Genomic DNA, 15,309 nt, shown 5'->3' with positions numbered 1-15,309 from the left:
TGGGCGACACCAAGCCAAGGGTTGCGATCCCCTTACCGGTCACGAAAAAAAAAAAAAAAAAGATAGTAAGGATTAAATTCTATTTTTCTTTTGTCTTAACTTTTTGTATCAGCTAAGTCTTCTGATGCTTGTTTGTATTATCTCTAAAATTAATTAAAACTACCTTCCACCAATATATGAGCTAGTGTATGTTTTACTGGTTTATAACCTGTATACTGTCATATAGCTATGATGTGGTGTGGTATAAATACCTCTCCAATTAGATATTAACCTTTTGGGGAAAAAAGAGTTGGCAGAGATTAGTTCTTGAATTTGTTTTGCATTTTCCTTAATCCTTAACACCTTGTTATTGGGTATCTATTCAAGATACAGTGACTCAGTTAATGAAGACTATACTGATTTGAAAATACCTTGAATATTTATGTTCGTGAATAAAGCACGTATAGGCACTGGTTTTTCTTCAGTTTGTGGCTTGAGTAATACAAAATGATTTAGAAGTTTTGAAATTAAGTTGGTAGACAAAGCATATTTAAATCAGCATATGTCAGCAATATTTAAAGTCTGGAAAGTAATGTGTAGTTTTAAAAACTTTTTATTATAGAAATCCTCAAACATTTACAAAAGCAGGGGGAGAGGGAGGAGGGTGGGAGGTTTCGGTGATGGGACACAATAACTAACTACATTGTATATTGACAAAATAAAAAAAATAAATAAATAAAAAATGACAGCCAAAAAAAAAAAAAAAAACATTTACAAAAGCAGAGAATAGGATAATGAGGTCCCATGTATTCATTACCCGGTTTCAATAATTATCAGCACATGTTGAGTTTTGTTTTAGCTGTACTTTCATGCTGAATCTTTAAAGCATGATATTTTATTTGATTATAATATTTATATATTCTATTTGTTAGAATACTTTATTCTAGATATTTTATCCATAAATACAAAGACCTTTTAAGACAATCTAACCGTAATGCCGTTACTACACCTGAGAAAAATTAAGAAAATTCCTTAATATGATGAAATATCCAGTGTTCCTTCCTTAATTGCTTCATAAATGTTGTTTTATAGTTGGTTTATTTCAATCAGAATCCAACTGAGGATCACACATTGCATGAGATTTTTGTTGATATTTGGTTGATATGTCCTTTGTCTCTTAATTTAATTTATAGGCTCCCCTTTTCTCTTTTTAAAAATTTCTCATTCACTTGTTAAAGAAACTGGATTATTTGTCATGAAGGATTTTTCACATTTGGATCTCGCTAATTACATCCCTGTGGTGTTAACAAATTCTTCTATCTCTGATTTTCTATCTGATTTTCTATAAATCGGTAGTTAGATCTGGAAGCTTGATCAGCTTCAGGTTCAGATTTGATTTTTGGCGAGAATTCATTGCATCACATCAGGAAACCTCATCTCTGATTATTTCTTATCTGTTAATGTTAAGATTGATTAGTGAATTCAGGTATTGTGGCCTGATCCATCTACTGTAAAGGTGTTGATCAGCCTTTCATCTAATGGTTTGTAGCAGCCATTGATAATCATTGCCTAGATCCAGTAACATGTATGGCTCTCAAAGAATGGGGTTCTAAAAATGTTATTGATTTGTAAAGTATTATCTCCATTTAATTAATAAATTAAGAAGTGCAAAGTAAGGTCATTGGCTAATAACAGTTAACTACTTCATTAATACTAACTCTGTTTTTTTTTTTTTTTTTTTTTTTTTTTTTTAAAAAGATGACCGGTAAGGGGATCTTAACCCTCAACTTGGTGTTGTCAGCACCACGCTCAGCCAGGGAGCCAACCGTCCATCCCTATATGGGATCCGAACCCGGGGCCTTGGTGTTATCAGCACCACACTCTCCCGAGTGAGCCACGGGCCGGCCCCTAACTCTGTTTTTAGAGGGTATTTATATTAAACTTTGTACAGGTTGGGATTTTTCTTTTTTCCCCTGAAATTCTATCTAATAAAAGTAGAAGATTAATCAGAATTTTTGTGTGGATGAAATAAATATGTCTTTCCTGTTGCTTTCCTGTTGCAGAAATCACTTCTCAAGAAGTTCGGTAGCTGCAGGTGGACAAAAGGGAAAATCCTACTATACAATTACATTCACTGTCAATTTTCCACATAAAGATGATGTTTGCTACTTTGCTTATCATTATCCATATACCTATTCAACTTTACAGGTGAGAACTCTAAATTAAATTGTATTATGAGTATTATTATATTGAAAAGTTGCTTTTTTTTTTTTTTTTTTTGGTGGCTGGCCGTTGTGGGGATCTGAACCTGTGACCTTGGTGTTATAAGGCTGCACTCTAGCCAACTGAGCTAACTGGCTAGCCCCCAAAAGTTGCTTTTAATTAAATATCTTAAAAAAATAAGAAAAGGTTCAGCATTGAAGATTTTAGGAAATACTACAATATTTGTTGAAAACATTAAAGGGAGAAAAATGGTAATGTGGTCCTTATTTTTTTTTTTTAATAGAAAGAGGTGCTAAGGAAATTTGACATGATTTTTACTTACCATCTTTTGTAGAAACCAAGATTCCATGATTTACAAATTTTAAGTAGGAGAGATTTCTACTTGGTTAACCAGAAGCGTTGACTCTCATAGACAATGTAACAATAAAAAAATGTAAATGCAATTTGAATTTTTCTGTAGGAAAAATTGAAAAAATTTTCTATAGGAAATGTTTTCATTATGTAGTCCTAGATTCAGATTCCTTAGAATATGGAGTATGAAAGTTGTTTTGTACTTTTGAGATTTTTGAATATTTGTATTGTAAAACAAAACTAAACAAACTAAATCAAGTAATTAAATGATCAGCTGTTGTTGATTTATTCTCCATACAGAATATCTGTTATAGTGGTTAAGGATCATGAAGGTATGATCCATTTAGCAGGAAAAAAATTGGAGTACTATGAGTAGAAAGAACCTTCCAAATATTAGAGGGGACAATGAAAGAAAAGTTCGGTCTGTACAGCAGAAGGCTGCGAACAGCAGATGAGCCGCACTGTATTTTACTAAAGGTCACAACCTACAGTCAAGGTGTAACGTCAGGTAGCTCTTGGTGCTAATTACATAGCATCAGAATACACAATGACTTAGTAGTTCTATTTTGGGGTAATGTATCCTAGGAAAATATGAACAAATATAAAAATATAACTTAAACATTTTTATTTGCCTGGTTATATGTTGTTGTTCTTGACTCATCTTACATTTTTAGTATATTTTGAATTCTCTTACTTTCTTCCAGCCCCATTACATGACCTTTTCCAGGCTTTACCATTGTTTCTCACCTGGACTTCTGCCAGCCTCTTTCTAACTGGTGTCCTAGGATTCACTTTTGCTCCTATTCCTCTTCATCAGTCTTTTTTCCAGCTGCAGCCGGAGGGCTCTTCTATGGCACATCTCATCATGTAAATTCTCTGCTTAAAACTCTCTAGTGATTTCTCTTGCCCTTTTGTGTGAAGTCTTAAATTCTTACCATGGTTCATTCTGTCCTTTCTTGACAATTTTTCATTTTTTTTGCCATATCCACATACTGTTTGAACTATTATTCATTTAATATTTATCTTTAAATAGACTTTAAAATGGTTCACTCTTTAAAATTTATCCTTGTCCTAAGTTAATATCCAAGGAATCACAGGTTTAATGTACTAGCCTTTTTCTAATTCACAGTAAAATATATATACCTATTAAACTTTTTTTGAAGGTTATCCGCTATCACTTAGTTATTTCAATTACCAATAGAAGGTATACTGTTCTTTGGGAAAGATTGGTTTACTGGGCCCTCCCTTATGTACCAGATTCTCTGTATTTCTCACCCTTGTTCTATCTGGTCTAGCCATAATGAATCTTTTTGAGTTCTTTGAAATGCCCTTTTTCTGTCTTATGTTGTGTTCTTTCTGTATACTTTTCCTTCTGCCTGTAGTGCTTCTCTCTGTCCCCTTCACCCATCCTTTGGATCTTAGTATAAAATGCAATTTTTTCTAGACGACCTTTCTTCACTGCCCAGACTTGGCTAGGCTCCCCTCCCCTCGTTAGAAGCTCTCTCAGCATTCTGTATTTTCCCTAGGATAGGGTCCATTGTTCATTGTTACATCCCTAATGCTCCGCACTGTTTCTGGCAAATAATGAACACTCAGTCAATGGTGATTATGTGAAAAAACATAGGCAAAAGTTTGAAAACCAATTAAGTATGTAAAGATAAGGGATTGGACAGTTTATTTTTGGTATAGCCATATATTAAAACTTGTGTTTTCAAAAAACATATTTAACATATTTGATGATATGGTATAGTCTTCATACTTATGAATATATGTGTATGTATAAATTACTAAGTGATAAAATTGTATTATAAAATGTCTTACATGTAATTGTGGTTTTATTTATATACATTGCATTTGTTAATAGTAATCTAGGCAGTACAGTTGTGGGTGTTTTAAATTTTTTCTTTGTACTGTGTCTTCCAGACATTTTACAATGAGCCTGTCTTAATCTTGAAATCAAGACAAGAAGTTCTTACGAAAATTTGTGCTATATGATTTTTATTCTTCAAATTTCAGGTTGCTATTACAGGTCTACAGTCACAATTCCAAAATTCACAAATCTTTGAAAACCAAAAGAGTTTTTGTAACTCATCAGTAGCAAAGCCTGACCTGAACTGATATGAGCTTATTTAGAATATTGATTCCACTTAGGCTGACTCTTTATATGTTTTGCTGCACAAATAATAATGCATTTATTACTGGCTGCTGCCCTGACCCGCTGGTGGTGTTGCACAATTAATGGTATACACATTCTATCACCTTTCTCAAGTTCCCCAAATACTGGTGTTGAACTACATCTGGCCCTGAGGGTTTTGGATAAGGGTTTAAGAATCTGATTCACTTCTAGTTATGTGGAGATCCTGATGCATTATTTCGATATTATCATACGGAGTTTTAAAATGATTGTATACTTTGCTTTTAAATTTTTATCAAGATGCATCTTCAAAAATTGGAATCAACACACAATCCTCAGCAAATCTATTTTCGAAAAGATGTCCTATGTGAAACCTTGTCTGGAAACAGCTGTCCTTTGGTGACTATAACAGCAATGCCAGAGTCTAATTACTATCTGATATGGAAAGTCAGCCCCATCTGCTAACGTCTTCCTGATATGAGGAGGTTGTAGTTTCTGTCAGAAGGAATTCTTTAGACTGAAAATACTGGAAGATAATTACTTTTTAAGCAGAGGTAGCTTATAGTTAGTACAGTAAATTTTTTCTGGCAGTTTGACAAGGTCTTTGTAGTGCTTCAGAAAGATGAGATTTACTCCAGTTGTGATGAGCATCTCCAAAGATGAGGGTACCATATCTTATTTATTCAGTAGACATAGCATAGATATTTCTTATATTTTAGGAAATTATTGAATTAAAAAAGATAGAATTTCTTTATAGTTAATGTTACGGCTGTGAAACTGAAATGTCTACTTTAAATTCAGAAGCATAGTGACCAGTTAGAATTGTATTTATATTTCTGTTGTCACCTTCTTATTGTTTACTTAAGTTTTTGCTTAATGTCTTTAATACTTAGTATGTATGAATAAATTAAAGTATATTTGAATTTTTACAAGAATGTATACTTTTCATGTACTTGTCTTTCTCAGAAGGGCCTAGATAGCACTTTTACAAAATATTGAATGCACTCAAGGTAGAGAATGTTAGCGTATAGCATATGATTATTATGTAGTTAGAATGGAAAATGTGACCATTAATGGGACCATTAATAAACTTGATGAAGTATGGAACAAAACCCCATAATTGAGAATTAATTTTTTTCTGTAGCCTGAAAATTTTGATTATAAATCTGAAAGCTTACCACAGTTACTTGCATGTGACACAAGATCTTACACATAGTAAATGCTCAATAAATGTTTATTTAATATAATATGCATTCGGTTGAGCCACTATCTACACCTATTTGAAATACTTAGTGGAATGGAATCATAATATTAAATCATATATCTTATAAATATATAAGGCTTTATTGGTACCAATGTTGTTCTGTCTTTGTGTTGACATATGTAGTCACCGCTGTTCTTTAAGTGGAGAGGATTTGAACAGGCAGTGGCAAAGTCCAAATCCAGATTTACATCCTACAATTTATCATGCTAAGGGGCTGTTACAATACCTGGCTGCAGTGAAGCGTTTACCCCTGGTAAGTTGCAGTATTTATTTTTACTTTGTATAGTCAAATGTTTTTGTTGATTAATGACTTAGTATTTTGTACATTATATTATGGTTGTAAGAGCTAAGTGTTAAAAATTTCAAAAGCAATTTATTTAAAATGTCTTTTTCTATTATCAGTCATTTGTATGATAATTAAGGTGTCAAATTAATACAGTATATCTATATATTTATTTTATCAGGTTGAATGTTTAGAATTCTCATAATTCTCGTAGAGCTAAGTGTTAAAAATTTCAAAAGCAATTTATTTAAAATGTCTTTTTCTATTATCAGTCATTTGTATGATAATTAAGGTGTCAAATTAGTACAGTATATCTATATATTTATTTTATCAGGTTGAATGTTTAGAATTCTCATAATTCTCGTAAGTCCTATACTTTTTTGTTTAGTTTTTTGCTTAAGTTTTAGATATTTAACTTCTTGATTTGAAAAACACTAAGGTAACAATATGTATCTTCCAGATTCTCAAACTAGTAAAAGGTTATTTCTGAGTTTTTTAGTCAGCTCTGGAACTGTTAAGTCTCCAATACACACCTTAGAAGTGTAGTAGAGGCGTGGTGTGAGACTGTGTGGACTGTATGTGTATATTCCTTCTGTTGTCACCAGCTTTTGATTAGAATGTTTCTGTTATGTTAGTTTTTAATTTAATCTTTTGGGAAAGATAGAAGGGTAAAGTTGACATGTGAGTCTGACCTTTATTTTTCATTTTTAAAATGATGCTCTTAAAAATTAAATAGAAACCGTACCCTTTCTTACTGTGGTTTTCTTAAGAGTGTTTTCATGTTCCTTTAAATTAGGTGAATATTTTAACAACCCTTTGGGGCAGTGATGACTGCAGTTATAGATTTGAACTATAATTGAATTTACTATCTTTTTAAATATAAGTACAAAGAAAGAGTGGAACTTGTGGCTTGATAGAGGACCTTCAAAGGATTTAGCAATTCTAAAATTAATCATAGATCCTTTCCAAAATTAGATATTATTACTTTTATTGGTTCTACTTTTTAAACAGTGGTTCTGTTACAGTAAAAAGGCCAAGGAACACAGACCTCTTCATTGGCTTGATATTAACTACCTTTACTTGACAATATATGAATTTGAAGGCTTTTAATTTTTGAAATATATTATCTTTTCAAGGTTTATTGTGATTATCATGGCCATTCCCGAAAGAAGAATGTATTTATGTATGGCTGCAGCATCAAAGAGACAGTGTGGCATACCAGTGATAACGCAACTTCATGTGATGTTGTGGAAGATATAGGATACAGGGTAATTATTATGGATGATTCATGAGTTTTTGAATTTCAAACGTGTAAAAGTACAGAAAATAATTTAATATATATACACCACTCAGATTCAGTAAATGTTGACATTTTGCCATTTTTATTTCACATTTTCATTTTAAATTTTGTCTTATCACATTTAGATTTTTTGTCTGTTTGGAATTTATTTTCTGTGTGAGATGTGGTGGGATCTACCTTTATTTTCCCTGGTGTACCATTTGTCTCCGCACCATTTACTAGACAGCACATCCTTCCTCTATGGATTTGATGAAGCTGTCTGTTAGCGTACTGTGTTGCCACCTGGATGTGTGTGATGTAAGGCTCTCTGGTATTGCAATTATTCTTATTTCTATCTCTTTGAATACCACATTGTTTTAGTTACTGTAGGTTTATAATTAGTATTGCTGTTTGGTGGGGCAAATTTTTCATATCCTTTTAAAAAATTGCCCTGGCTCTTTTTTGTCTGTTATTCTTTCTTGTGAATTTTAGGATGAGTTCATGGGTAAACTTTGTTGGACTTTGGGTCAGAATTGTGTTGAATCTAAATTAAGTTGGAGAGAATTGTTATGATGATGATATGTAGCATTGCTATCTACGAACATTGCCTATGTGTCTGTTCAACTGAGTCTTTTATATTCTTAATAAAGATATAAAATTTCTCCACATAGGTGTGCTATTTTTGTTAGACTTATTTCCAAATACAAATACTTTATTAATTTTGTTGCAGTTGGGAATGGGATTTTCCCCCCACATGTCTGCCCACCTCCAATTGATCATTGATGGTGCATGGGAAAGCTATTAACTTTTTTCAGAAGAAATTTCTACAAGTTTCATATCCTCCTACAAAAGATTACAGCAGCAACACAGGAAGCAGAAACTTAGTTTAGCAGTGCCCTCACAATTCTCAGCAGGATTTCCAACCTATGCATTTTATACTCTGTCCTAACTATCAGTAAATGTGAAAGTAAGAAAGGATGTTCTCAGACATGGGAAGTCTCAAACACTTGCCTCACAAATTGCCTTTCTCTGGAAGCTACTGGAAGATATTCTTGCCAAAATGGAAGAGAAGAAGAGAAAGGCTTGGAAATTAAATCCAAGAGGGAGACAAAGCGCAGAAGAAAGGTGGAGAGCCCAAGAACGTATGTAAAACAGCCCATGTGTCAACATTCAATAAATGTTACTGCCACTCTACCTTCAGAGTTTAGAAGCTGTATTGAATGAAGGAAACAGATTAGCAGAGCTCAGGGATATAGAAGAAAAATGGGAATGTTTAGTCCCAGATCAACAATATAAGAAAGTGAGACTAGTGAGAAGCCCAGAGAACGGGAGAAAGCCAGACAAAAGAGCACACACGCAGAGCCCTTCTGTGTGCTGCTCTCCAGAACGCCCCCATCCCTTTCCCTAGTCATTCCTTTTATTTTATCATATGAAATCAGACTACACATTCGCAAGATTGTCTCTTCTTCATGACACTTAAGAATTATAGTTTTAACTTTTTGTATGTTATTATTTGATTAACGTGTTTCTCTTTATACTAGATAGGATGCTCCATGTGCCTAGCAATCATGTCTGATATGCTTACTCTTGAGAACATTGCTACTGCATGACATAGTGCCTCATTCACCATGAGTACGCAATAGTTTCAGATAGGTGGATGGATGAATGGCAGGCAGACATGGGAGGGTAAATACAAGACATGTTTTCCCATTGTAAGAGATAAAATTAATTAGCTATCTTTGATCTCAAGTTTTTCATTTCATTAATTCTCTCTTCCCAAGTTTGTTTATTTTGTTCGTTCTCTGGGTTTTGTTGTGAAAAGAAGCATTAGATGATGTTGTAGGTTAGACAGAATGAATAATGCACTTTTTCCCAAAGTACATTTCTCAAGACGTTAACAGGTGTTTTCTCCCCCATCCCCATATAGTTTTATGATCAGATATGTCTGGTAATTGCATTCGACACCATTAACTTTGTTTCTTGTCTTTAGGACTCTTCAGAATCTTCACATGCTAATGAGCTTTGTACATTTCCAGAGTTATTGGGGTGTGTGTGAAAGTGGGGCATTTCCCACAATTTTATGATCGTGTGTTAGTTCCTATTGCTGCTGTAACAAACTATCACAAATGTAGGGGCTTAGAACAATACAAATTTATTAATTTACAGTTCTGTAGAGCTGATGTAGGTCTCACTAAGTTAAAAATCAAGATATCAGCAGGACTGCATTCTTTTTGGAGGTTCTAGGCAAGAAACGTTTTTCTGTCCCCAGCCTCCCACCCCCTTCTAGGGGCTGCTGTGTTCCTTGCATTGTGATCCTTTCCAGCCAGGAATTAAATCACTTTGTAGTATCACCTTCTCTCCTTCTGCCTCCCATTTTCCCTAATGAGGGTCCTTGTGATGACACTGGCGCCACCTGGATAATCCGGGATAATCTCCCATCCCAGAATACTTAACTGAATCATATCTGGGACAGTCCCCTTCGCCATGTAAATCCCAGGTTCTAGGGATTAGGACATGAATGTCTTTGAGGGGCACTATTCTGACTATGGAACCTGTTTTTTTTTTTTTTTTTCCTTTTTGTCTTTTTTTTCGTGTCCGGCAACAGATCGCAACCCTCAGTGTCGCGCCCGTACCGGACCGGGACCGGCAACGGGATCGCAACCCTCGGTGTTGCCCCCACACCTCGCTCAGCCAGTGAGCGGGAACCGGTCTGTATGTGGGATCTGAACCCTCGGCGGGAGCGCCACCGCACTCCCAAGCAGTGCACTGTAGCAGTGTGCCACCGGGCCGGCCCCATATGGAACCTGTTTTTGCAGATGGTTTGGGAAATGATGGATAAATATACATAAATGCTGTGTTTCTGTTGATAAATCATAGTACTCCTTTGTCCTTTTCGTGCAAGTGTTTATGTTTTTGGGAAAAATACAAAACATTATGGCATTTCAATTGAGGGCATTTAACAAAATAACTGATCAGTACTCTTCAGAAGTGTGAAGATCATGAAAGATATAGAAAAACTAAGGAGCTGTTACAGACTGCAGGAGACTAAGGAGAAATAATAACTCAATGCAGTGTGAGTTTCTGGATAGGATCTTGAAGGAAGATATTAGAAAAACTTGTGAAATGTAAATAATAGCTGGTGAAACTTAATGAACTGGTTAAATTTGTAGTTTAGTTAATAGAATTGAATCACTGTTAATTTGTTTTTGTTCTGATATTGTGCTGTAGTTATGTTAAGATGTTAGTACTGGTGCTGCTGATAACACCAATGTCAAGGGTTCAGATCTCTACACTGGCCAGCCCCCGCCCCTCCCAAAAGAAAGACAGAAAAAGATGTCAACATTGGGATAGCCGAGTGAGAAATATATGAAGATTCTCTGTACTATTTTTGTAACTTTTCTCTAAGTTTAAAATTAGCTCAAAAAGTTGAAGAAACTAACCTTTGTTATTATATGCGGTGATGTTCACCTTATTGAAATAAAATATATGATTTAGTGTTATTAAAATAACTATTAGCTTTTTAAGCACTTTGTAATATTGCTAAGTATTATAGATAGTAGACCATCATTCCTGAAGAGGAGGTGACTACGAGTAATGTAGATTAGGACTTTTTATTTCTTTGGTTTACTGAGTATCCCCAGTACGTAATAGGCATTAAGTAAATATTTGTTGAAAGAATAGATGAATTAATTGTATGTATAGACAAACATCTAACAATAGTATTACCTTATTTGGATAGTGCTCATATCTTTTGGTTTACTTTCATGTTGATTTTTTGTTTAAGCTTCACGATGCTTTGTGACATAGGTAGGGATTATCACCGGTACTGTACAGATGAGTCAGCTGAGACTTCTGGGTTGGTTGACATGCCTTAGGCCTTGCAAGAAGTGGTGTGCCTGGGACTGAAGCTGTTGCTTCAGGTCCTATGTGCTTTCCACTTTGTCCCTGTGTCCCTTCTACAATAGATAGACCTAAGCAAGCACCCCAGATCATTTTCCACAAAAGTTTCAGTGACATATCACTACCCTTAGCAGAACTTCAAAGCACATTTTCTGTTTGGTGTCTTCTCTCTTCTTCCCCTTCCCAAATAAATAAAATGATTAGAATTATATAAAAAATGGAAACACTCCAGAAATGAAGTGGTAAGTGAAAGTCATTTTCTCCCAATCACCCTCAACACTAATGAGTCGGTTTTACCATTGTGTTACTTGCCTCTAAGCACATCCATTCCTAAATGTATATACAGACAGTACTTGCAGTTTTTGTCTGCTTTTATTTTTTTAAACACTACACAGCAACTTGCTTTAACATAATGTTTGTTGGCCATATTTCCAGGTCATCATCTCTGGATCTGTCTCGGTCTTTTTAACCATTATACAAGATTTCCATTGTGTACTTCTGTACTGTATGAGCGTACTGAAATTTGTTCAGTAGTTCTCTGTTGGTGGTTATTTGATTAGCACTGCCAAATTGTCCTTTATAAAGACTGTACATATTGATACTCCCAAATACCGTGAATGATAGTGCTGTTTCTCTACATCCTTACTACATTGTACTATCTTCTTTGCCAGGAGAAAATACTATCTGATTATTTTAATTTGCATATCTATAAATGTATGATGAAGCTGAGTATCTTTACATATATTTAGCCAATTATGATCTCTTTTCAAATAGCCTTTTCTCATATTGTCTGCTTACTTTTGTATTGGTCATCTAATTATGATTGTTTTTAAAATAAGAACTGTTTGTATGTATTACAAATAATATTTTCTAATTTTTTCATTTATGGTGGATAGTAATATGCTTTCTTGTTTACTGTTTTTAGTTTCATTTTTAAAATTTTACTTATTTTAAGCTTAAATCCTCAATCCAGCTAGAATTTAATTTGATGAAGAGCATCTTCAGATTGTTTTTCTCAGTGCTATCCAGTTCAGTATTGTGCCAATATTTAATGAATGATCAATCTTTTCTCCTCTAATAATAATAACTTTAATACCTTTGGTTCCAATTCTGAACTCTCTTTCTACAGATCTTTCTATTCCTGCCTCAGTATCACAGTTTCACGTACTCTAGACATATGGTCTAGATTATTATCTGTTGTGTTATTTCACTAGTCATAGCCCGTTTCCTCCCAGAATTTCCCAGTGTATACTTTCAGGTGAACTTGAGAATAATTTTAAGTTACAAAAAATTCTGGGGTATTTTGATTGTGATTGTCTTAACTTTATTGATTAATTTAGGGATGACTGACATTTATACTGTTAAATCTCACAATTAATCTTTCATGACTAAACTTTTTTCGAACATGCTTTTCTTACATGTTTTTGTTCTGCTACTGGCTTCTACTATGAATGTGATCCTTTCTTCCATTGGGTTTTCTAACTGGTTATTATGTAGTAAAGCAGAAAATTTTAAACTAGCAAGAGGGTTGTTTTGATGTTTGAATAGCAGGGGATATAACAAGAAGATGCACATGATCCTGCTGTAATGACTGTGCTTTTATCAAAATTTTTAAAAGTTAAACAAATCTTTAAAAACATCCCTCTTATTTTTAAAATTATCATTCTTATTTTTACAGACTTTGCCTAAGGTACTGAGCCATATTGCCCCAGCATTTTGCATGAGCAGCTGTAGCTTTGTAGTGGAAAAATCTAAAGAATCCACAGCACGTGTTGTAGTTTGGAGGGAAATAGGAGTACAAAGAAGCTATACCATGGAGAGTACTTTGTGTGGCTGTGATCAGGGAAAATACAAGGTAAAACATGTTAGGACTTCTAGGCATAAAAAATATTTGAAGACTTCCTTTCCTTTCATATATAATCCCATGGTTTTCAAGTATATATTAAATATTATGTTTGTTTATTGAATTATATGTAATTTGCAATAATGAAATTGAATCATATGCAGTTTTAAGAACAAGTGTATTTGTTTTTGTTTTTGTTTTTGTTTTACTTCTCTGAACTAAATAGCTTACCTGGGATCTTTAGGAATCGGTGTTTTGAGTCTATTTACATTCATAATTTTTAAGAAAGCACAATGGAATACACATTTACATACTAATTAGTATTAAGCTGTGCAAGTAGTACATTATTAGTAAAAATTTTCTATTTTTTTAATTTATTGGATATAAGTCTATTTCTATACATTTAAAAATGTATTTAATTTATATTTGTTTATATCTATATTATTTGTTTGTTATATTTAGATTTTTTAATGTATGACTTTTAAATGCATATCCCTGTCCCCTAATCATTGCTTTAGTGGACCACTTTTGCTAAGGGTCTCATATTCCATAAATGTGTGAGATGGGAAAAAACTTGAGAATCACTTTTGTTTAAGAACATAGGATGGCTGGCTGATTAGCTCAGTTGGTTAGAGCACAGTGTTGTAACACTAAGGTCAAGGGGTTCAGATCTCCATATCAGCCAGTTTTTTTTTTTTTCCCTTTTTGTCTTTTTTCATGACCGGTAACGGGATCGCAAACCTCGGTGTCGCGCCCGTACCGCGACCAGCAACGGAATCGCAACCCTTGGTGTTGCGCCCACACCGCGCTCAACCAGTGAGCCGACCGGTCTCTATATGGGATCCGAACCTTCGGCGGGAGCGCCTCCGTGCTCCCAAGCGCCGCACTCTACCAAGTGCGCCACTGGGCCGGCCCCATATCAGCCAGTTTAAAAAAAAAAAAAAAAGAACATAGGTGGCTCCTAGGAGAAAACCTTGGGGTATGTGATTTATGGAAACACACTGTAAATTACTTCTTCTTTTAAGAGGTAATTTATGTAGTTAGGCTGGAGAAGGCGTCTTAAAGCATCACTGTTTCTGAAACTGGCCTCTGGGCAGTGGGGAAAGTAGTAGTCAGGGCAGTTGAGACTTGGGTGCGTCTCTAACATAAAATAGTAGGGCTTTGTTGCTATATTTGGATTCCACTGATAGACTTTCATTGGATTTTAAAAAACGTTCTGTTTGTATTTTGATAAGTGTGCTTCGTCATTGAAAAAAGATTTTTTAATAAAGATAAAATATATTTTGGAACATAAAATGTTAAACCAGTTTTCTAAAAAGTTACTCTTGTTTTTTAAGATATAAATATATATGAACTTTAAAAAATAAAATGGAGAGCTGATAAATATTTATTTCTCTTTTATGTGATTTAGTTTATACGTTGATTTAAAACCCTTAGGGAGAGAAGTATTTCTTACTAAGCCAATATTTTTCTATGTCTAAAATGCAAGGCTTTGATCATAACATATATTTTTTTAAAAATTGGTAGACTTTACTTTTTAGAAAATTTTTTTATGTTACTGAACTTTAGGCTGTAAATATTCTTTTATTTTCTATAAATTAATTCAGAAACAGGCATAGCCCTTCTAAAACTTTTAAATTGAGAAGGCAAATAAATGTTTCAATAAAATCAATTAGGTTGTATTTCTTAGAATATTTGGGAGATGGTCAAACTCTTTATTTAAACCAAAAAAAAAAAAAAAACATTATAAATGCATGTGCTTCATGTAGAGTAAGTTTTTACAGTTCCTTTTATTCATTTACCATGTGCTGTAGGAATTCATTCACCCCAGTCACTGAAAAGCTGTTTTATGATACCTTCCGTCTAATGATGTCTGCTCTCATCAACACCTTCAGCTTTTGTTGGTGTAAGAATTTCATGTATTTTACAGATTCATTTTTATCTGAAAAGTAAATGATACACAGCATCTTAATTTACAGCCCATTTTAATGGTTTTATGTTGTAACATTTAACCTTTGGTAAACTTTACATTGCTTATTGGGATACTGTTGGT

At 33.9% G+C, this 15,309-nt stretch overlaps 1 protein-coding gene and 1 long non-coding RNA gene across 2 annotated transcripts in view; both read left to right on the top strand.

Moving 5' to 3' along the window:
• AGTPBP1 (ATP/GTP binding protein 1) overlaps positions 1-15,309 on the top strand; it is a 177,147-nt gene that overhangs the window by 120,706 nt on the left and 41,132 nt on the right. The window contains exons 18-22 of the mRNA XM_008573809.1: positions 2,043-2,187; positions 4,988-5,109; positions 6,075-6,204; positions 7,371-7,502; positions 13,092-13,268. Coding sequence (XP_008572031.1) covers positions 2,043-2,187; positions 4,988-5,109; positions 6,075-6,204; positions 7,371-7,502; positions 13,092-13,268 — 706 coding nt within the window. The remainder of the gene's footprint in view (positions 1-2,042; positions 2,188-4,987; positions 5,110-6,074; positions 6,205-7,370; positions 7,503-13,091; positions 13,269-15,309) is intronic.
• LOC103591371 lies at positions 7,646-8,179 on the top strand. Its single transcript, XR_550566.1, has 2 exons — positions 7,646-7,736; positions 7,904-8,179. It is a non-coding gene; the product is annotated as an uncharacterized LOC103591371 (long non-coding RNA).

The sequence above is a fragment of the Galeopterus variegatus genome, unplaced genomic scaffold (genome assembly GCF_000696425.1).
Source record: "Galeopterus variegatus unplaced genomic scaffold, G_variegatus-3.0.2 Scaffold965, whole genome shotgun sequence".
In the NCBI taxonomy this organism is placed as follows: Eukaryota; Metazoa; Chordata; class Mammalia; order Dermoptera; family Cynocephalidae; genus Galeopterus; species Galeopterus variegatus.
The sequence above is the reverse complement of the archived record's forward strand: the minus strand, read 5'-3'. Positions and strand labels throughout refer to the sequence as shown.